Here is a 23,647-nt window from a genome sequence, read left to right on the forward strand (position 1 = left end):
GTTAAATAACTAAAAGTAGAGAGGAGAGTTAATTGTTAAGTAGTGTTAATTATTGCGTAGGGTTTTATATTTTTAGTCTAATATACTACTAATTATATTAATATTTTTTAAAATATTATATATATATGTATAACTAAAAATTAAAATAGTAAATTATTATATTCTTAATGGATTATCGGTTAACCCAATAACCCAATATTAAAAACCAATAACAAACCGATAACCCAATAATTTTTTTTTGTAAAACCATTAAATAACCGTTATCCCAATAACCCAATAACAATAAACCAATAACACTTTTTTCGGTTCGGTTTTTGCACACCCCTACTTAAAAGCACTTTTCTATCTTTTTCACCTTAATTATGGAGGATGTTTTTTTAAATAAATATTTGTATACAATGCATACTATTTTTAATATACCAAATTAAACAGTGCATAACTAAAAGCATTACTAATACACTCTTATTTTTATACACTCTATCAAATGATCCCTTAGTGTTTGTTTTTTGTCTCCGCTGAGTTTTGAACCTAAGACTTTAGGGTTTTCGAGACATTAGACCACACCCGGGTGTGACAATTTACTTTTTACAGGAGCAAAATATTTTTTTTGAAAAAAATTACTTCTACTATTTGGGATACTAATCTAGTGGGAATTGTCCTTGTAGTGAAAAGCAAAGTGAGACTCAAAATATAATTTCTCGTTTTTTCTTTTTAGATTTGTATATGCTCTTTAACAGCCGTAAGAATATTTTTATTTAAATTATCTTTTATCTCAACTTATTTTATATTTCACTAATTAGAACAGAAAGTGAATTGGAGCAAAAAGAAAGATAACAAGTATTTCTTGCTTTTCAATTTTGGAACAACTTTATTGTCAAAAAAAAAAAAGATCAATATTTGGAAGTAGAAGGAGCAATTACTATCATAGTGCAAATCCAAAATATTGACATCCACTAGCATTGTAGTCCAAAAATTGGACAACACCAATTAGGATTGTCAGCTCACTTTGGCCCTACACATTTTATTTTCATTGAATACTATTCCGTCTGTCCCCATTTAATTGTGTGTTTTAATTTTAAAAAAATATTTTTGTAATAATTGTGGAAAAGGCTAAAACGAAAGATAAAATGTGATGAAGAAAGTAGTTGAAAATATGTTCACGTCTTTCAAATAATAAAGGAACAAATCAGTTTATTTTCCACAATCAATGTTCATGATATGTAGAACTCAAGAAGTGAAATGTATAAGTGAGGTACGATATTGATTGAGTTTTCTACCTACTAAATGAGAAGATATTTAAATTTAAACATTATCAAAATCAAGTCTCTATAACAATGAATCTTTTTTTAATTTTTCACCCGGAGTCCATATTGGAGTTCTAATTAAATTTGGATGGTGAATTGCAGGACCCATTTGAAGGGTGGTGCTCCCAATAGGATTTTCCTCATATTCAGAGTTCGAACTCGATACCTCTGGTTAAGAGTGAAACAGTCCATCACTACACCACAACACATGTTGGTCTTACAAATATAGAAATTGCAAAATTTTCGTGCGAGATCTTTTATGGTTTTGAGCACTTGCAGTTCTGTTCAATCAAAGGGTAAAATTCAGATTTTGAACAATCTGCAAAAAATACATTATTTGCTTAATATGTACAAAATTTATAACTTTTCTGAAAAACACTTTCGAAAAATGTTATAATCTGATTATAAAAGCTTGACCAAAGAAGCTATAAACAACACTACAACATCTAACATTATTTGCCTAGTACGCACAAAATTTATAACAATAAACACTTTCGAAAATTGTTACAAGTTGATTTCAGAAGCTTGACTAAATAAGCTATATAAAGTCGGATTGATAACAATCTGCAACATCTTTTAAACGTTATTTGCCTAGTAAGAATGAAATTTATAACTTTTCTGAGAATAACTTTTGGAAAGTGTGATTTTAAAAGCTTGACCAAACAAGCTATATAGTTCAGATTGTTAACAATCTGCAACATCTTTTAAACATAATTTGCCTAGTAAGAACGAAATTTTCGAGTCGGAAGAAAAAGAATTCACAATCTTCAAAAGCCAGAATAAGTTGCTATTTCTTAGAAGAGTTACCATAAAGTCACCTTGAAACATTATCATTACAGAAAAGTTAGAAAAATATGTAAAATCAATCCCAATCAACTTCAAGCTTTCACACAGCAGTTGAAGTAGCTGAAAATGCTTCTTCTTGTCTGTCAAAAAAAAAGAAGGAAAAGGAATGAATATCATAGAAACATTATCATTACAGAAAGCAGTTTACTTGAAGAATCACAAAACTTCACTTCAACTAAGAGACATTATATCAGCAATACGACGATTTTTCAAGGCATTCAGACAAGGGGCCACAGGAAAATTGGAGTTATATGAGACTCAAGATTGGTAACGACTTATGACCAAACATGATTTCTAGAACACATTTAAGATTGCTTATCTTTTTTTCGGTCACATGGTGGCCCAGGCTGGGAGAGGAGGAAGGGAATGGGGAGCTCGTGGTATTTGATCACTACGCGCCATGAGTATGGGCCATTCCACCACCCACATCGAAGGCCTATTTACTAAGATGTGCAAAATCAAGATCACTAAAAGAAAAGGTTCGTTTTTTGAAAACCAAATTTATTCGATTAGGAAGTTCGGAAGAGGTTGTATCCGAATTTGAACCAAGTGTTTCCACCACAAGACCAACATTGAAGACTTGCAACAGCCAAATGCTTTTTTCTGGACAAGAAAATTGGTTACCCAATTAGGGAAACATCACTTTCTTGCAACTTGCTTACAGTTTTCATGTGATTTGGCCCTTTTGGAAGGACCACTTTCCATCACCCATTAATGAGTGGAACACCACATGGGAACAGCACTTGTACCCAATATATAACAACAACTGACGTGTAATCCCACAACTGGGGTCTGGGAAGGGTAAGATGTATGCAGGCCTTACATCTATTTTTGCTGGGCAGAGAGGCTGTTTCTGATAAAGAGACCCCTCGGCTCAAAAAATGAGCCTTCTGCTTTCTGCATCAACTAAGAGTTCAACTGGTTTCGAGTTTGCAAGATCAGAACTTCTAATGCATCAACAATCATATTGGAAATTGGTTAAAATGCATGCACCATATTAAAGAGAATATAATAGCCTCAACTTTTCTTACACCAAGCGTTGCCAAAGGGAAAAAAAGGCAAAACAAAAAGGCAACATTTTTATCCTTTTAAGCCGAGGGTCTATCGAAAACCACCTCTCTACCCCATAAAGGTAGGGTAAGGTTTGTGTACATTCTACCTTCCCGAGACCCCACTTGTGGGACTACACTAGAAATGTTGTTGTATTCTTGTATTATAGTTCCATAAGAATTACAATTAAATATTTGGTAGTACAATAATTGTCATTCTATTTGTCTGTAGATACACATGAGCTGGTATTATTTTAGTAAATTACTTGTTAATAAGAGAATATAAGGTTGTCCATAATTCCACCTACTGATCAGCAACACAATGACCCCACCACATGTATCCAACTAAATATTATTTGTCATACCCTTTATTTAATAACTGCCAACTACTTGCTGATCCGTGTATTCAATACTATATTTTCCCAGAAATTATCAGACACTTACCTGTAACTCTATCAGCATTTAAACTAAAATATGAAAGTAATATAAAAAGAAAACTAGCATTTTAAAAGCCAAAAGCTATATTGCTGTGACTCTTCAAAAATGTCGCCGGGCGCATGTCGGATCCTTTAAAAGCAATACATTTTTGAAGGATCTGACATGGGTGCGGCAAAATTATCGGAGAGTGTCCGAACAACATACGCCAAAAGAACTTACAGTTGATGGGTGGGTTTGATGGAATTGGAGATCATCACTGTGGGCTGAGTGAACTGTATTTGACTTGCTATTAGCTGTGGAAATAAGTTCTTCCTCATTTCCAAGACTGGCTCTTGATTTGTTCTGTTTCCTATTCTCTCTTATCTTTGAGAAATCCATAGAGTAGTCTGGCATCACACCCTTTTGATCCCAGTCTCCAAATTGTGGCACTGATAGCCATGGTGCAGTCTTCTGTTAGAGAAAAAAAAAGATTCACAATCAATTCAATAATAACAATACGTATAAAAATTCTCCGAATTTTTTCTTTACTTGGTAACTTCAAGAATATAGTTGTTTGCAACCACACACAATACAATCTTACCAAATGAGTAAACCATACTAGTTCATAAATAAGATATCGGGATATCTTAAGGCACTGATAAATCACATATCTCCATGTTTCTTTTATAAATAAATGTTTGCGATTACAAACTTTTAAATACACATAGTTTCATAAAGATCCATTAGTCAACAATAGTAGCATGAGTCTTTCTTTGCAAAACTGATTTGATTTCATATCACACGTCCAAACGTCTACCAAGTACTAACTTCAAGACAATCTTGAGTATTTACTGAGATCTTCCATATACTATTTTGCTTATCTAAGAGCAAGTGACTTCATATTCAACTAAAAGTAATTCAAATTTATTTCCAAAAAAAGTGACAACAGAACTTTGATTAAGTCACTCACATTCCTTCAATAAGGTACACACTTATAGATCCACAAAATAGACTACCTAACTTAGAAATAAGCACTTAATAAAAATAAAAATCCATATACTGGACCAAACTGGAAGATATCAACTGTTAGGCACACAATTATTTTGGCTTCTACTAACCTAACATTTTCAAACAACTAGTGCTCAACAGTGATAGCTGAAAATTCATAAAGATTAACTAATCTTAAAGTTCAAAAAATAGCTCCACCAATCATACCACACAAAGAATAGTATGAAATAAGAATAATTGAGAATTTTGACAAATTTCTAAAAATCTTTTACCCAATTACACTATATTTTAGTTAAGATGATTAAAGTTGACCAAAATGAGAAATTCTTGACCACAACAGTAAACTATTCAAACAGTTGAATCACCAAGAGATAGATATTCAAAGCAGACTAATACATTCAAGATTCAAAAAGACAAACACTTTGACAACAACAACAAAAGAAGAAGAAGCTCAAATCATCAGATTCATGCATTAATATAACTCAATAGAGAAGCAAAAGAAGCTCAAACTTCAGATTCATATACTTAATACTCCCAAAAGGGTACCCAAAAAAATGAAAACAAACAGTTCAGACCACCCACCCACCCCCACCCCCCAAAAAAAACTGTAAAAACTTGAACTTTGCAAAATGGGTAGCCTTGTTTCATGTAAAATCCAACATATGGAAGCAAAGATCATATTTTGAACTTCAAGAAACTGTTTCCCAACTTTGAATACTCAACAAAATCAAGAAAGTAAAATCAGCAAACAAGAAAAGTGAGTAAAGATTTAAACTTTTTTGTTTTCTTACCTCCTTGCGATCATCCATTATGCAGAAAAACAAAAAAATTGTTAAAAAAAGTTGGATTTTTGGAGATAAGAAAGTCTGTGAGTGAATAGAGAAATTTTGCAAGAATTGAGGGGCTTATATGTGTATTGTATCGTTTATCGTAATCGAAAAAATATATATTAGTACAGTATATAAAGAGATTTTAGGAAATAAATAGGGTCTGTAGTTGTATTTAATTACGGAATTGCCATTGAGCTTTCACACGGTTTTTACTCCTTTTTAAAAAAGAAACTTTCCATACTGTGTATGCAAAAGCTCAATGCTAGCTGTGAATACTTTGACACGTTTTCTTAAGCTGTTCACTTTCATAATTTTATCGACTCGGACTCTCCAAAATTATTATCGTATTCATATTGAATTTTCTAAAAATGTATTACTTTAATCCGACATGCACTCATCAACGTTTTTGAAAGGTTTAAGCAACATAGATTTTATCGATATTTGTTGCTCCCTTTCTCTTAAAATAAGTGTTTAAAAATGGAGTATTTATTAAGGGTCTAATTGAAAAAAAATAAAGTATAAAGGTATTTTGGAATAAATATATACATGTATTAGAAAGATAGAATATAAGGGTATAAATGAAAAACCATATTTTGAATTTCTAAGGTGATACTATGGAACGAATTGAGTACTTTTTTTATCGATATAATTACAAGAGCCGTTTGATAGCTAGTTAGGATATAATTTATTCATGTATTAATTTTTGTATAAGTAATACAACGTTTGATAAGTGGTTAAGAAGTAAGTTATCCATTTGTAAGATTAAAGAAAAATGACCAAAATGGTCTTTAATGTATGAGGAATACTTTATTTTGATTATTAATATATTTTACTTGATTGAAATATCCTTAATATATAACAAATATGTTCATTTTCGCCCTTAATATATTTCCCTCGACTAAAATGATTCTTAATATATAACAAAAAGTATTCGTTTGATCCGTCACTATAAACTTTCTCTTACCTTTGGAAATGAAAATTTGTCTTTTAACAAAATTTCAAACATTTAACCATACGAAAATTTTGAACAATTAACTTTGGCTTAGAATATTATAATATAATGTTCAACTAATTCTTGTATTTGAATCTCTCTCTATATATATATATATCATGTGTTTTTCTCCATGAATTTCAAACCATACAATGCACATCGTAATCCCATTCAACAAATTATCATATCTTATTATTATTTAGATGGAAAATTGGCTATGTTATTGTTATTGTTTCTTTTTTCTCATTAGTTTCTATATAATTTCTTTAATACCTTTTTTCTAAAATTTTAATATATTTTACTTGAGTCGAGTATCTATTAGAACTATTTTCTTGATTTTTATAAGATAGGGGCAGAAAGAACTTTTAGTTAAACTTTAATTAATCATGCATTATCAGATCATACGCACATGGGTTTGCGATGTATTATATTGCCATAAAAAATGAAGGCATTGTCTATAAGTTACATATATACATCACCTTTTTTAGATTTTATTTGTAATTACATCAAATATATTATTGTTATCGTAGACAGACAACCTTTAGAAGCAAAGAATCAAATACGTGGTTGAAAAATATCCTACAAATACTTGATATAGAGGGTGGCAAAAGAAAAAGGGCGTTAAAGAGAAATTGTCATAAATGGAAAGAGAGGTTTGTTTGTGATAAAATAACATAAAGATAATGATTAAAAGAATCAAATTAAGAGGAAGCTAATTATGATTGATATTCCATGTTTTTAAATTATTGTTTTTATAGTTGTTGTACATCAAGTTTTATCAAGTCAATACGTATCATCTGATAATTATATTCATCAAAATTAGAATAAATGTGAACTCAATTCTTCCTCTTAGCCTAATATAATATGTGAAGTGAGACGAGACGATATATATGCTCTCTTTTTTTTCCAGATATTTTATATTGGAGTTTGAATAAATTCGAATCGCATTGTAAGGCCTATTTCTAGAAGCAACACTTTTAATATAAATTTTTTTTTCATTATTCAAAATCTTTAATTAAGAGAGAAGAAATTCTGATCATCTCATCACAATTCATATTAATTAAAGAGGAGTTGTTATTAGCAGTAAAATTATGGGGCAGTACATATAGATTTAAAATATTTTTGTTCATTATCATAGAGAATGTTTAAGAAGAATAAACAAACCTAAACATAACTTAGAATACATGTCAGCAATATTTTAATTTTACTACTAATTAAGAGAATAATAATCTTTGGACCACCAAAACGTTGTAACTTAATAAATAGGCAAATTATTGATTTCGACTGTTGCAATTAAATAATGAATTATTGTTATAACGAACATTCCCCAAAATATTAAACTAAGAATTTACTACTATTCACTAATTGTAGATTTAGTTAATCCCAAAGTTACATGGTACTCTACCAGTTCTTTACAATTAAAAAAAAAAGAAGATAAGTGAGCATAATTTTTTGGATCTAACAACACTTCTCTTACATCCGTTGCTTTTGATTGCCTTTTCTATTTTATAATTCAAATTTCAAATTTTCAATTTAAAATTAATCTGGTTTTAAACTAGGATTTCATAACATATATGTAAATGAATCGTGCTTTAAGTTTGTAAGACCTGAATTCATTTATATATATATATATATATATATATATATATATATATATATATTGGATGTCATATATAAGCGGAGAAAAAAAATTAAGTTTATTAATTTTGAATTACTAATTATTTATATACATTAAACACTTTTTTTAATATAAATTAAAGTTTCTAATTATGTCGAACCCTTTAATAATAAAGATGATTTTGCCCTTGATGCCAAGTACATGGATAACACAAAATAGACATGACACTAATTTAAAAGATACGAAATTTACCGTTCTATCATAAAAATTATTATCTTTTTGGATTAATTTTTCACTTTATTTGAAATTTATTATATGATCATAAAAATTTCAAATCCAATTTACAATTGTATTTTAAATTTAGAAAACAATTTATAACCTATTCTAAAATTCACTTTCCTCTTTTAAAATTGTATTTTAAGTACATTCAAACATTAACATTATTTTAAATATTTTTTTACAAAAACTATAATCAAATATAACTTTATGTTCTACTTCAACTGATCTATAACTTTTAAAAAAAATATATATATTTGAAATATATGGCCAAACGCCCACTTATAATCTCGGAGAGAAGAAAAGTGGCAATTAGAGATACTCTCTTTGTCCAACAATACTTGTTCACTAATATTGACTTTGCACACTTCTTAAGAAACTATAAATAGATGAGTAATTTTATCATATCAACCTTTGAATATAATAAATACAATGTTTTGAAGAGAAATGACTATAATTAATAATAAGGGTAAATTATGAATTATCCATTGACTTCTTAAAGTGGACAATATTATTGTACATCCCAAAATAGTGTAGTGAACACCTATTGTTGACGGGGAGAGTAATTATTAAAACACACTCTTGTATCTAACGCAAATTATTACTCCCTTCATTTTTATTTATATGTCGTCCTTACTAAAAATAGATATGGTTCTTTAATATTTGTCATTCACAAAAATCAATACATAAATAACACTATTTTTCCTATTTTACCCTTGTGAGTTATTAACATTTAAATAAATACACTTGACCAACATAGAAAAACTAAGTAAATAGTTCATTTTCATTGGTCAAATTAATTAATTAATCAAAATAAATTAATTCATGCTCATTGATTGAAAATTGACTTCAAGAAAACATTAAATAAAAGTACAATAGTAAACTTACTTAGTTTCTTAATGCACGTGAAATCTAAAATGGTGACATATGAATAGAAACAGAGAGAGTAGTTTCGTCCTTGAACTATTGACAACTCACATAACATAGCAACTGGTTTCAAACTCTTGTAGGAATATGCAACTCTTAATAAAAAGCCAAGAGTTGGCGAGAATTTTAGAGTATATTTCACTCATATTGCAAGATTAGGGGTATATTTAAGTTCAATTAGTCAAATAAATAAATATTTATAAGATTGTAAATACTTCGGAAATGAAACTAATAATTTACAGGATATTTTCAATGCTTTTCAATCTTCTCACTAAAAATTATTTATACTATTCAATAGTATACTACTACTACTCATTCTGTCTTATTTTATATGGTCATATATAATGGCTAAGATTATAAGACTATTAAAGATGAATAAAATGTCGATTGTTTCATTTTTTTTAAAAGTCAATTGTTTAGACAATTCCAATAATGACTTACTTCTATATTTATTGGAGTGGAATTAATGGGTTCTACTGACCACCTATTCCGCCCCCAACCCTAAACTTGGTCATAACAACAACAACAACAAAAAAAACTTTCTGACAAATAATCCATCTATATAATAAAGAATTTAATGAAATAATTGAAGTGTTCGTAACAAGTTGGTTGGAGTCGGAGATTTTCTTCTTTAATACACACACACACATATATATATATATATATATATATTTTTTTTTTTCTTGATAAGGTTATTATTTAATCACGTAACATTGCTCAACTCATGTTTAATTAATCCATTCAAATTCAACTTAATCCGGTCATTTATCAGACATAACTAATATGAAAGAGATTTGTCTACTACATCTTCCATTACTCAATGAGAACATATATATATATATATATATATATATATATATATATATATATATATATTATCCAAATGTTGAAATAAGAGTCTAAGGGAAGAAATCAACTAAATTGAAAGAACTAGTTGGGAACAACTAGAAAAAATTAATGTTGTTTACACTCTCTCTCTCTCTATATATATATAAGTCTAAGTAATTTAATTCCAGATTAACTGATGGAAACTCATGTTTGAATAATTGTGTTAGAGTGATAACATTAGTTGAATATCCAATTTTAATGTTGCAAAAGTATAATGTGAAATTGAAAGGCAACTATGGTCGTCTATGAGAGGAGTAGTGCACCACATCTAATGTTATCAATCTGCTTTATGATGCTCACATTCTAATAAATGACTATTATTACTAGCAGATTCAGAATTAGGATGATATAGGTTTTTACGTCGATTTTAAATTATAATAATAATAACAATCAATGGAATTTCACATGAAGTAATCGGTCCGAGAATTAGGATCGAATGTATGTATTCCTTATCACTACTTCGCAGAGGTAGAGAGAGTTGTTTTTGAAAGACTCTTGGCTTGAGTGCAACAAATTAAATGAAGAGAATATAGCAAATAACAAGAAACATTGCAAAAATAGCTAAAACTACAATAAAATCATGTGGTAATTGAAATACCATATACAACATTCTATTTAAAAAATAATAATAAATAATGATAAAAATATAAAATAAAAATTACAATAATACAACTAGTGATACATTCACAAACATCAGTCACCCTAAGCAAGACAACACTACACTACCTACTACCCTAATACATGTCCTTCACACCCTTCTATTTAGAGTCATGTCCTCGATCGGTAACTTGAAGTTGCGTCATATCATGTCCTTTCCAAATTCTTCTAATTAGACCAAAAATATCTAATTAAACACTTTTATATATTATGAGTTCGAGGTACTTAATTATTGAATCAACACTTAATTCAGAATGTTTATATGAAACATCCCAAAAAACTTAGGATATTGTTTTTTTGGAACCCCGGGATAACCCGAAGGCCGCAATCGCTACAATCTCTGCCACAGACTCTGTCCTTCGGGTGAGCACTTTATACGCACTGGGTAAACCCCCAGTGTGTAATAGCCTGCAAACCACACAGGGGATGTAAACCGCACTAGGCAAGCCCTATGAGACAACCTCAACTCAGAAGGCATTGAGAGGGGATTGATCCCGGATTATCCGTGTGGATAACCACCCCCCAAACCAACTGAGCCATCCCGAAGGGCAACTTAGGATATTGTTTACCTATTAAGCCTTTAACAAAATTGTAAAATTAGGCAACAACTAGTAGAATTAATTATGCACCGTTCATACTCATCTTAATTGATTTAATTATTAATGAAGTGTTGTTTTATTGTTGTCTTGATCCTTTTTATGTCACGTCCTACAACTAATCACTTTTCGAAAGCATTTGAAGTTATTATATTGACTCATTTTCTTTTTAGCAATACTTTATTATTTCAAAAAGGGAGGGGAGAAATTTAAAAAATAGAAAGAAGAAGAAGAAGAGTAACTCGTAATTTATACTTGATAAACATTCATATCTACTGAATATTTTGTAAATATTTCTTTCAAAATAAGTATGAAATGTAATGTTTTTAAAAATGAACATTTCGAGCCAGATGTGTAAGATATCGAGGGGCTGGGGCTTCTTTATTGTAAGGTGTCTAGAATCCCAAATAAGTACTAGTACACAACTACTCATTTTTACAGTTATCTAGACGGTACCACAGATGAAATCTTTATTCATCATGAAGACCGGAGTTAAAAGCTCGGGTGTGGGTTGAATAAAATTCATTAAATTTTGCTCAAATAATATATTTATGTTAAAAATTTTACTAAATATGTAAATACTAAATTTAAAACTTAATTATTAATTCTTGAAGTAGCCATTTTAAATAGGGCTATTTTATGCCAATTAGTGGGCCAAGTTGATATGTCGTGCCAATTTCTCTAATTTTGTATGTTAAAAGCCAAGCCTGAAATATCAATGGGCTGTTAACATCTCCATTTTTTTAGTTGGGCCCAAATTTTCTGTCTACCCCAATATATATCATTGTGCAAAACTTGGTTAACTAACATATTCATACCAACTTGACTAAACTAGTGATATTTTTAAAAAAATTATTTAACATAGCTATATTTAGGATTTTATAGAAAAATTTTCTTCTCTTCCTCTCTCGCTCTCGCTCGCCACTTTCCTCTCTCCTCTCACATTTCCTTTTTGCCCTTTCTTTCTCTCTTTATAATTCATTGTGTGAATCTTTCTTCTTTTCCTTCTCTATTTCTAATATTAATACAATACCCTTTGATTCATTTTTTTATTGAATTAATGTCGATATATAGAATATTTTCATTTTAGGTGATTTGTTGTTCAATGTTTGAATCTTCTCTTCTTGTTAGATTGATACAACCAATTATATATATACGTATCATAAAAATGTATATGTGTATCAAGAAATTGATACACATGTTATCTAATGTATTTTCTCCAATTGATACATATTGACACAATCAATTGTATCTAAGTATAAAAGAAATTGTATCTATATATCAGAATGACTAATACAACTATTATAAGACATGATTTGTGTATAAAAAAAATGGAAGGATACAAATATTATTAGAAAAAAATGTATATGTATATTTATTTTAGGAGTGATACAATATTCAAACATCGCATCAATTTTTTTTTTAAAATTTGCTTATTACAAAAAAATGATATAGACTATATGCTTTAATTTTAGGGGTGATACAATGTATATCTATGTTTCCGTTTCCAAGCTAATATGTGTATCCCTATGTTTATGTGAGGTTTAGAGAGAAATGAGAGATGCGAGCGAAATTTGAGAGAGAAGATTGTGCATATGTGTATCAATGATTCGTGTATCTCAATTTTGATTGAGCTACAAGTTGTATCTACGATATAACCTGCTCGCTTCTCTCCTCTATATCCCCTAATCTCGCTGACTTCTCTTCTTCCTAAAATTATTTCTATAAATTGTGACTAGATAAATTGTTATGATCCAAACTATAATATTTATGAAAATTATTCTTGATTTTACTTACTTTGGATAAGCTTTAGTGAGAAAGAAAGACAAATAATGGCCTTAGTTTGACTTATTATAAGCCCAAGAGAATAAGCCAATGTAGGAAAATGTTAAATGGCCATGAACCACACACTTGGATATTCTCATTCACATAAGTTTGTCAAAAAATTGATGTCTTTATTATTAATTAAAATTATTACTCATATCTATAACTGCGTGGTTGATGCACCATCTTGCATTTCCCTCCACGTGGCACAAAATGACAGGATGAAATCACTGTCTTAGGCTTTGGAGAATAGTCTCTGTGTGTTTATGTACCACAAATTCCTTTCTTCCAAAATCCAAATTATCTCATCCCACACCTTTATGTTTTTTTCCCCTTATGAACCACACATTTATTTATTATTTATATATAAAAATGTATTCAATTTGTATCCCTTTTTGTTTATTTTTTCATTGTATTTAAGACGATATTATTAAGTCGATTGGATCTGTTTGAATAAACAAACTTATGACTTTAGTCAATAATTTTATTTAATGCTATCCTCTTTTTGTATTGATGAAAAATATCATTTAGCATTAGCTTCTCTTTATTATAAGTTATTTAGTATTAACTTTCCTTTGTATTGATGAAAAAAGTTGATAAAATTTATTTCAGAAGTAGATATTACTCAATTCAATGAAAAATCTCAAAAAATATCCCAAAGGAGAAGAAAGGTTCAAATACTAATCACACAAAAAATCAAAGATAAGGTCATAGTAATAGACAAACTTAAAAGCTTCATCATTTTGAATAGTAGTTTCTTATTTTAATGACGACATAAAAAAACTAAATTTCACTAATTCTTCTGATACAGGTAAAATTCAATGCGACAAGCTCGATAAAAAATAAAATAAAATTTAAACTTGAAAACTTTAAATTAATTTTTTTTCTACCCAATCAATTTAATCACCTTTACTAGTACATTTTAAATGATAACAAAATAATAATATTACTAAAAAAAAATGCACAAATACTTGAGAAGGAATTATGCAGTAGATAAAATTGTTCCTCTCCTTAGTTAGAAATCTGAAATTTCGATTTGAGCTTCCCCTCGAATGAGATTCTACGTGATGTAAATTCAGAATAATCAAGCTCCAATGTAGTATCGGACATCGGACCAAAAAGGAAATTACTTTTTGTAAAATTTATTTAAATCCTCTCCACAAGCTTATTTATTCTTCCTCTTCTTCATCTTCATGGGCTGATAAGAGAAAGGTAGTTTTCTACAGAGTGAAAACTCTCTTCTCTTCCCCCATTTTCTTCACACTTTGTATAGAAGAGAAATCTCATTTACCCACAAACCATCTTTACCCAAATTCTTCATAACAACCCTAAAGTTTCTTTCTTTTTTAAAAACAAATTTACCCATAAAATTTTCTTGAATTATCGCTAACAATGGACCTTGCTACAAAGCTCCAAGTAATCGACCTTCGTTCCACTTTTCTCACTGGAAGAGCTAATCTTCTATACCCTGGTGGTGTGAAAACAACTGCAGTTACAGTTTTCAATAACCCCAGAAGAAGAAAAGTTCTTAGAATTTCATCAAAATTGCAAGCTGTAGCTGTTGAAACTGCTGAAACAGAGGTAAAAGAAGATATAGAGTCGTTGTTTTCGAGTAATTCTAGTAATGAATTTGATTATTCCAGAAGGGGTAATAAGCAATCAGGTAATGGGGCTTCGAGTATTTCATCTGGGGTTAGGTTAGAGAATGTTAGCAAGAGTTATAAAGGTGTTACGGTGCTGAAAGATGTGAGTTGGGAGGTGAAAAAGGGTGAAAAGGTTGGTTTAGTAGGTGTAAATGGTGCAGGGAAAACGACCCAATTGAGGATTATATCTGGTTTGGAAGAACCAGATTCTGGAAATGTGATTAAGGCAAAACCAAATATGAAGATTGCATTTTTAAGCCAAGAATTTGAGGTTGAGTCGACAAGAACTGTGAAGGAAGAGTTTATGAGTGCATTTAAGGAGGAAATGGAAGTTGCTGAGAGACTTGAGAAGGTTCAGAAGGCAATTGAGAAATCTGTTGATGATTTGGAGTTGATGGGGAGGCTGTTGGATGAGTTTGATTTGCTGCAGAGGAGGGCACAAGCTGTGGATTTGGATGTGGTGGATGTTAAGATTAACAAGATGATGCCCGAGTTAGGATTTGCTCCAGAGGATGCAGATAGGCTTGTGGCATCATTTAGTGGTGGCTGGCAAATGAGGATGTCTCTGGGCAAGATCTTGCTGCAGGTATGAGATATTAGATTTTTTTCCGTATTTTTTCGTTTAATGCATGGTTAATGCTATTCGGCAAGTAATTCACGTGGAAATGGTACCTCAATTATGTTTTGTTCATGCGTCTCTTGGAATGTAATGCTTTAACATACCTACTTTGATACTATATTGTGATTAATGAATCAAAGATCATGTTTTAGTGTCTATAAGCAAATAATAGGGTGTGCGAAATGATCAGTTGTAGATCTTGAGTAATTTACTTTCTAAGAAGGGGGATATTTTTATTTTTGGTAGCTACTGCAGAACCTAATTTATTTGATGAATCAAGTACATGTATATCTGATTACATGGTGTTTATTGCTCTTCAAAGCATATTAATCCACTTATCCCATGATACATCTTTGGTTGATTGGTCTTAGACTTGGCTTATATTTTGTGTAATTATTTTTGCTTGGGGAATAACATGTTTGATTTTTGCAGGACCCAGATTTGTTACTACTGGATGAACCGACCAATCATCTTGACCTTGATACGATTGAGTGGCTTGAGGGTTATCTTAATAAGCAAGAAGTTCCGATGGTCATTATATCTCATGACCGAGCTTTCCTTGACCAGTTGTGTACAAAAATTGTGGAGACTGATATGGGTGTATCTAGGACATATGATGGAAATTACTCGGATTATATTATTTCAAGGGCTGAATGGATTGAAACACAGAATGCTGCATGGGAAAAGCAACAGAAGGAAATTGAGCAAACGAGAGATTTGATAAGTAGGTTAAGTGCTGGAGCAAACTCAGGTCGTGCATCTACAGCTGAAAAGGTAAATAAAGATGTCTCCATTATTGATCTGTAACTGCAGTATGTTGATTTTTGCACATGAGTGCGTCGTTTTTTGTGGAAAAAACCATTGCTCTTGCACTGAGTGACAGAGATGTATTAACTTGAGCAAATCAGCTACCGGATAGCTGATGAATACAGAGTGTAATTTTTATCATCCAACTGTCTAAGCCTATAGGTGCTTAAAGGACATCTCTTTCTTGGTGCCAAGGAATATGTTAGCAGGTGGCAGCATGTCAAATCCCATCACTCTGCCTCTTTTATTGTGTTAGTTGTTCTGAAGTGATTAGGATCCTCACATGGGACTATTGTTCTGCAAATTAAGCTAGTGAGATTTAAGAAAAGGAGGGCACACCTGATCAATTTGGCCAACTTTTGTCATATCCATATTTGTTAACTATGTCGTACCTTGTCTTTCAGACTTTGGGATACTGATTTCATTCTCCTTTCCTTTTGGTGATAACAGAAGCTGGAGAAACTTCAGGACCAGGAACAAATTGATAAGCCTTTCATAAGGAAACAAATGAAGATTAGGTTCCCCGAACGTGAAAGAAGTGGGAGAACAGTTGTGAATGTTAAAAATCTGGAATTTGCTTTCGAGGATAAGGTCAAACACAAAACATTGATGCTGAGATCTCAATTTGCTTCTTGTTTTGTGGATATGTGAATGATAACTAGTACCATTGCTTCTTAAATTTATGGGGTTGGCTTTTATCTTACATGCTTGTTTTTCTGGCAGGTTCTTTTCAAGAATGCAAACTTGACAATTGAGAGAGGAGAGAAAATTGCCATTATTGGTCCTAATGGGTGTGGAAAGAGCACCTTTCTTAAACTGATTATGGATTTACTGAAGCCAACACAAGGTGAAGTTGTGCTTGGGGAGCACAACGTCTTACCAAATTACTTTGAGCAGAATCAGGTGTGTCAAGTTTTTCTAGTTTTCTTTTGATCTTTGGCAGCTGTTTTTATCCTCTTTTTTACATGTGATAACGTGACCAAGATTGTATAATCTCTGTTTTTCTTTTGATTAAGGCTGAGGCACTCGATTTGGAAAAAACTGTCCTTGAAACTGTAGCAGAAGCTGCTGAGGATTGGAGACTAGATGATATAAAAGGACTCCTTGGACGTTGTAATTTTAAAGCTGACATGCTTGACAGGAAGGTTTCCTTTTTGAGTGGCGGTGAGAAGGTAAGAATATCAACAGATCTTCTCTGCATATTCTTGAAAAAGATAGAGGTTCTCCTTTGTCTGTTTTTGTGCAATCCGTTGACTGTAATAATTGCTTTTTCTACTATTCCTTTCTCAAATTTAAAGCCATGTGATCATTACCCTTTCACGGATTACCATTTTCATCTGTAAATTTGTTCTATAAATTGTTCTAGCGGCAAACATGAATTGGCATCAATACAGGCAATATCTGCTGTCGCTAATTTAGCTTTATGGAAATGTCAAGTATTACATTTCTTACCTATGAGCTATCTCACACAAGTCACTATTGCATGTCATTACCTTATGATTGTACTTTCAAGCTTATTTTGGTTTTGTGAGCTTTAATTTGAAATGTACAATCGTGGTTTAACTGTCTATACTTCCAAGATTACTTTAATTTTTGACCAACAGCCTTGGTGTCGGGGAAGAAGAGCCATTTATTTCATTTTTTGAGGCTTCCAAATAAGAATCTTAAACTGATAATTTATCTAGGCATCTGATAAGAGTGTGTGTTAGTTGTGACCTTTCACCATCTATCAGTTTCCATTTTAACTTCCATTGTCAGCAAACTTATGTGTACTAAATTGATATATGGATGGTTTGTCTCAATTGTGACACCATTATTTCTTACTAATATTTTCACCCAATTATCCTCTGCTTAAGTCTTACTCTTGGATTATTCTCTTGTTCTTTATTTGAACTTATGCGTCAACCCTTTTTGTTTAGGCACGTCTGTCCTTCTGTAAGTTCATGGTGACCCCTTCAACTTTGCTAGTACTGGATGAGCCAACCAATCATTTGGACATACCAACGAAAGAGATGCTTGAGGTACTTTATTCTTCTCATCAGTTCTTACCAGTATTTCATATTACCTTATACATATATTCTCGCGGGAAGCTTATTTACCCCCAAGTTTCTTTCCAATTTTTCTGTAGGAGGCAATTACGGAGTATCAAGGCACTGTGATAACTGTTTCTCATGATCGGTACTTCATAAAACAAATTGTTAACAGAGTATTGGAAGTAAAAGACGGCACTTTACATGATTATGAAGGAGATTATGATGTAAGTTCTTAAACCTGGCATCTTATGACCATTATTAGCCTTTATCTCCAGTGTTGTGATCCCTATTGAAAACTTTCTAAACATTGATTAATGTTTGGTGAAATAGTCATATATAACAGACGTAAATTGTTTGTTTTCATATCGTGTCTCGTTAAGTTGCATATATTGTTTACACATCAAATTTTGAAGTTTCAAACGGAAAGCTTGTCTCTGATTTTAACATATACTTTTCTGGAAATGTCTTCTTGGGGGTCTGATTGTGAAAATGATGATTTTGAGTTGGTTACATTATACGCTTATTACTGAACTGTTTTTATTAGAATAAATGATTTATTTACGTGTTGTACAGTATTATTTGGAGAAAAACCTTGAGGCCAGGGAAAGAGAGCTTGAACGAGAGGCAGAGATCGAGGACAAGTCTCCAAAAGCTAAAGCCAAATCCAAGATGTCAAAGGTAAATTCCTCTCCTAAATCAGTCAAAACTAGAGCCCGAAATATACATTTTGAGAGCTTTAATGTTTTGCCCGATTGATGAATTGTAAATTATCAATAGCATATTCAGAGACTGATGAATGTGTATATCATTACTGTGACTGACAGGCGGAAAAGGAAGCTCGGAAGAAACAGAAAATGCAGGCATTCCAAGCAGCAAAACAGAAGTCGAAGAAATCAAAGAACTCCAAGAGATGGAACTGAAATGGTTTTTTTAGATGCTCCCATTTAGTTCCTTTGCTCTCTGTACAAAGCTCTAGTGAGCTACATTATCCATCATCTTATTGTATATAATAACAAATAGATAAATATAGTAGTACTAGTTGATTATTCTTGTCAAACAAGCAGTCTAATTCATAGTCTCATGACCTATATCCTATTTTTATGGAATATCAGACCCCAAGTAATTATGCTTTTTTTTTTTTTTGGTAACTAACAATCTATTAATTACCTGAAGCAAAACATTACAATTCAAGCAGCTATCACAGCATGCTTTGTTCTCAAAGTTAACTCATCAAACTACAACTCTAACACTAGATACTATTGCTTAGAATTTAAATTCATTAACAACATTTTTAATACTAGCAGGAGCTCTAGCAACAGTCACATAGGCTATCTACACTTTCCTCCTTTTTTTTATCTTTTTTCACGAAAATTCTGCTATTTCTCTCAATCCACACCCCATAGACACCTTCAGCCAAAATAATCTTGAATATTTGGGTTGCTTTAGACTTCCCCTTCCCATGTTGAATGCTCCATTGTAGAAACTGTCCCCATGTCTTTGGTACTATACTATGATGATGAATCCATGTAAACAATCTTTCCCATAGCTTTCTAGCAAATTGACATTGTATGAGCAAATGCTGTATAGTCTCTTCTGCATTCTTGGATAAGACACAAGTCTTATCTATTTCCACACCCCATTTGGCTAGCCTGTCAGCTGTTGCCAACTTCTTGTTAAGCATGAGCCACATAGTGAAATAAGCTTTTGGCCTTGCTGCATTCTTGAACATGAATCAGACCTTTGCTGCTCCCCAATCATGTACATATAAATTTGCCTGATCATGCTCCCTTTCTTGCCCCTCATCAGTTGGATTTGATCAACTATATGTTTGGCACTCATGACTTGTCTTATCAGCTAGCTGGCTTGTTTGGTCTCTGGCCAAGTGCTCTGCCCCTTTATGTGTATCCATTTGATCCAAAGTTTGTCCTCTTTATTTGCTAGGTCCCAACATAATTTGGCAATTGCTGCTTTGTTCCAGACTTGCATATTAATCAGCCCCATGCCTCCAACAGACTTAGGACAACACACTCTCTCCCAAGCAACTAGTGCCTTTTTAGTAACATATCCAACCCCTGACCATAAATAGCTTCTACATAGCCCTTCAATCAGTTTGATTATCTTTGCAGGAATAATGAAAAGTTGTGCCCAGTAAGATTGAACTCCAAACAACACAGTCTATACCAGTTGTATTCTACCTGCATATGACAATTTCCTAGTTGTCCACGATTTGATCCGGGCCATGATTTTGTCAATGAGAGGGTGCCATTGGATTACTGTCAATTACTTAGTAGAAAGAGGCACCCCAAGGTACTTGAATGGTAGCTTTTCCATTTTGTAGCCAAGTTGTGGTTTGTTTTGGGGGGGGGGGGGGGGTGTCTTTCGAAGTTGTGGTTAAAATCTGAAGCTATTTGAAAAGAAGAAGAAGTTTAAATATAAGGCAATTTAAAAAAAAATAAAAATCATATGTACTAATTTAATTTAAACACAAAACAAAGAAAACAAGAAATTGTTTTTTTTAAAATAAAAATAAATTGAAGATAAATAAAATATTTATACACGCGACAACACATGTATATCACTTCTGATACTTGAACTGGGTCTTGGCAGGAGCATGAAAACATAGAATAAATTAGTTTGGAGGGGTGAGCGTGGAGGTAATAGGATCCTACTTAAATTTAGATATGTTGTTGGGATTTTAATATAGTTCTGGAGAGTACTTGTGTCTTACGTCTCCTAAATAATTTGTTTTTTATGTAACTAATGTTTCTTCAAATTATATTTATATTTGATAAATAAGATATAGTAAATTAAGTAAGTATATTAAAATATTTCCTTTTTTAACTTGAAATTTCAAATTTCACTAATTTTATTGTATGCATATCATTTTTAAGTATTTGATAAATTTATTTTTGCAGTTATATTTTTATTCATGTTACTTTCCATATATAATAAGGCTGGAAATTTATTTTTTTAATTTTTTTGTATGTAACTAATGTTTCTTCAAACTATATTTAGATTTGATAATGAAGTAAGTATATTAAAATATTTCCCTTTTTATCTCAAAATTTCAAATTTCACCAATTTTATTGAGATGCATTTCATTTTTAAGTATTTCACAAATTTCTTTTTATATTTATATTTTATTCATGCTACTTTTCATATATAATAAGGTAAGATTTTTTTTTATATGTTATTAATGTTTCTTCAAATTATATTTATATTTGATAATTAAGTAAGTATATTAAAATATTTCCTCTTTTAACTCGAATTTTTAAATTCCACTAATTTTATTGAGTGCATATCATTTTTAAGTATTTGATAAATTTATTTTTATAGTTATATATATTTTTATTCAGGATACTTTCCATATATAATATGGTAAGAAAAATAATTTATTTCTATTGGGGGAAGAATGTATGTGTATAAATATCATGGTAATCCATCTTTTATAAGTACCGTTTCTTGAAATTAGTTCATCAACAAAGCTTATTTTATTCTAGTAATGGAGGGTAAGAAGACTATCGGACGTCAAAAAATTCCCATGAAAAAAATAGAAAACAAAGCCGCTCGATATGCCACATTTTCAAAACGTCGATTGAGTTTATACAAATTGGCTGGTGAACTCGTTCAACAACACGATGTTGACATAGGAATAGTTCTTTCTTCTCCAACGAATAAATCTTATTCATTTTTCCATCCAACTGTTGAAACAGTTGCTCAACGTTTTTTGAATCCAAACATAGAATTAAGTGACACTACAAAATTTGTTGCAACATGTGTTCGAAACAACGTGAATGAAATCGAAGATAAACTAGCAGAGTTTAAAATTAGAGAAGATGTTGCAAGCAAGGAAACAATTATACTTGACCAAGCAAAAGAGATGAGAGAAATTGGTTGGTGGGAGGACATTGAAAAACTCAAAACTGATGAGTTAACTCAATTTGAAGCTTGGCTAAACGTTGCTGATTTTAACATGAAATATCGTCTGAAACAATTGGAAAATGAAGTTGCATCTAATACTTCATAGATTCATTTTTACATTAATTTTTGAAATTTTATTATCCGTTCTGCTTTTGTTTTTTTTTATTTTTAATTTATAATTTTATATTGATATACTAGTTATTACATGTACTCTACAATGATATTTATTATGAAATATTACTTCCATTAATATTAATATATTTTTTCTCATATATGTTTGATATCTTATTTTCTTATGTTGTTTTATAAGTACTTTCTTAATTTATTGAGTTTTTGCATTTTTTTGTGATATAAAAATAAGAAATGTTATAGGTTTAATTCTTACCGTCACTCACAAATACTCTTTTTTTTTACATGTATACTTAAAATATATAAATATAAAATTTAAATTAAACATTAGACTTTTCAAGAATATATGGTAAAAAATGTAAGAGAAAAATATATATTGTTATTAATGGAAGTAATATTATTTCATAATATGTATTATTGTGGAGTACATGTAGTTGTATCTTCAATATAAAATTTAAAATTTTTAAAAAAAGGTTGAACCGATAATAAAATTTCAAAAATTAATGTAGAGATAAATTCTATTTATGAAGCATTAGATGCAAATTCATTTTTTCAATTGTTCCCGAAGATATTTCATGTTACAATTAGCAATATTTAATCAAGCTTCAAATTTAATTAACTTATCAGTTTTGAGTTTTTCAGTATCCTCCTACCAACCAATTTTTCTCATCTCTTTCACTTGGTCAAGTATAACTATTTGCTTGCTTGCAACATCTTCTCTAATTTTAAACTCTACATATTTATACTTGATTTCATTCACCTTGTTTCAAATATGTGTCACAACAAGTTGTGTAGTGTCACTTAATTCTATATTTGAATTCAAAAAACGTTGAGCAACCACTTCAACAGTTGGATGGAAAAATGGATGAGGCTTATTCGTTGGAGAAGAAACTATTTCTATGTCAACATCGTGTTGTTTAACGAATTCACCAACCAATTTATATAAACTTAATCGGCGTTTTGAAAAGGAGGCATATCGAGTGGATTCGTTTTTTTTATCTTTGTCATGGAATTTTTTTGACGTCTGACAATATTCTTACCCTTCATTAGTAGAATAAAATAAACTTTGTTGATAAACTAATTTCATGAAATGATACTTATAAGAGATAAAATACCATGATATGTATACACATATATTCTTCCCCCAATATAAATTAATTAAATCTCTTACCTTATTCTTCCTTTCTTGATAGTGCATCTGCTACTCTGTTCTCAACTTCTTTCTTATATTGAACCTCATAATCAAGGCCTAGTAACTTAGTGA

General features: G+C 30.8%; 4 protein-coding genes across 6 annotated transcripts in view; 3 read left to right on the forward strand and 1 right to left on the reverse strand.

Moving 5' to 3' along the window:
- LOC125812638 (uncharacterized) overlaps positions 1–5,558 on the reverse strand; it is a 119,755-nt gene extending 114,197 nt beyond the window's left edge. For 2 of the 3 annotated variants that reach the window (XM_049492130.1, XM_049492131.1), the window contains exons 1-3: positions 5,416–5,558; positions 3,857–4,087; positions 2,163–2,230 (exon numbers count right to left, since the gene is read on the reverse strand). In XM_049492130.1, the coding sequence (XP_049348087.1) occupies positions 2,183–2,230; positions 3,857–4,087; positions 5,416–5,433 (297 nt within the window). In that variant the 5' untranslated portion in view covers positions 5,434–5,558 and the 3' untranslated portion in view covers positions 2,163–2,182. Of the gene's footprint in view, positions 1–2,070; positions 2,231–3,856; positions 4,088–5,415 lie in introns of those variants that run through there. The other variant, XM_049492129.1, reaches the window with a different exon arrangement.
- LOC125812623 (acetyl-CoA acetyltransferase, cytosolic 1-like) overlaps positions 1–23,647 on the forward strand; it is a 220,974-nt gene that overhangs the window by 181,245 nt on the left and 16,082 nt on the right. The gene's annotated exons all lie outside the window — the stretch shown is intronic.
- LOC125812616 (ABC transporter F family member 5) lies at positions 14,378–19,364 on the forward strand. Its single transcript, XM_049492099.1, has 9 exons — positions 14,378–15,460; positions 15,926–16,267; positions 16,751–16,891; positions 17,024–17,203; positions 17,317–17,472; positions 18,220–18,321; positions 18,429–18,557; positions 18,907–19,011; positions 19,158–19,364. The coding sequence occupies exons 1-9, from the start codon at positions 14,624–14,626 to the stop codon at positions 19,251–19,253; spliced, it is 2,088 nt and encodes a 695-aa protein (XP_049348056.1). The 5' UTR covers positions 14,378–14,623; the 3' UTR covers positions 19,254–19,364.
- LOC125812668 (agamous-like MADS-box protein AGL61) lies at positions 21,836–22,360 on the forward strand. The gene has a single exon (XM_049492159.1). The coding sequence runs from the start codon at positions 21,836–21,838 to the stop codon at positions 22,358–22,360; it is 525 nt and encodes a 174-aa protein (XP_049348116.1).

Source organism: Solanum verrucosum, unplaced genomic scaffold (genome assembly GCF_900185275.1).
Source record: "Solanum verrucosum unplaced genomic scaffold, falcon-dt-bn FXZP01000275.1, whole genome shotgun sequence".
Taxonomy (NCBI): domain Eukaryota; kingdom Viridiplantae; phylum Streptophyta; class Magnoliopsida; order Solanales; family Solanaceae; genus Solanum; species Solanum verrucosum.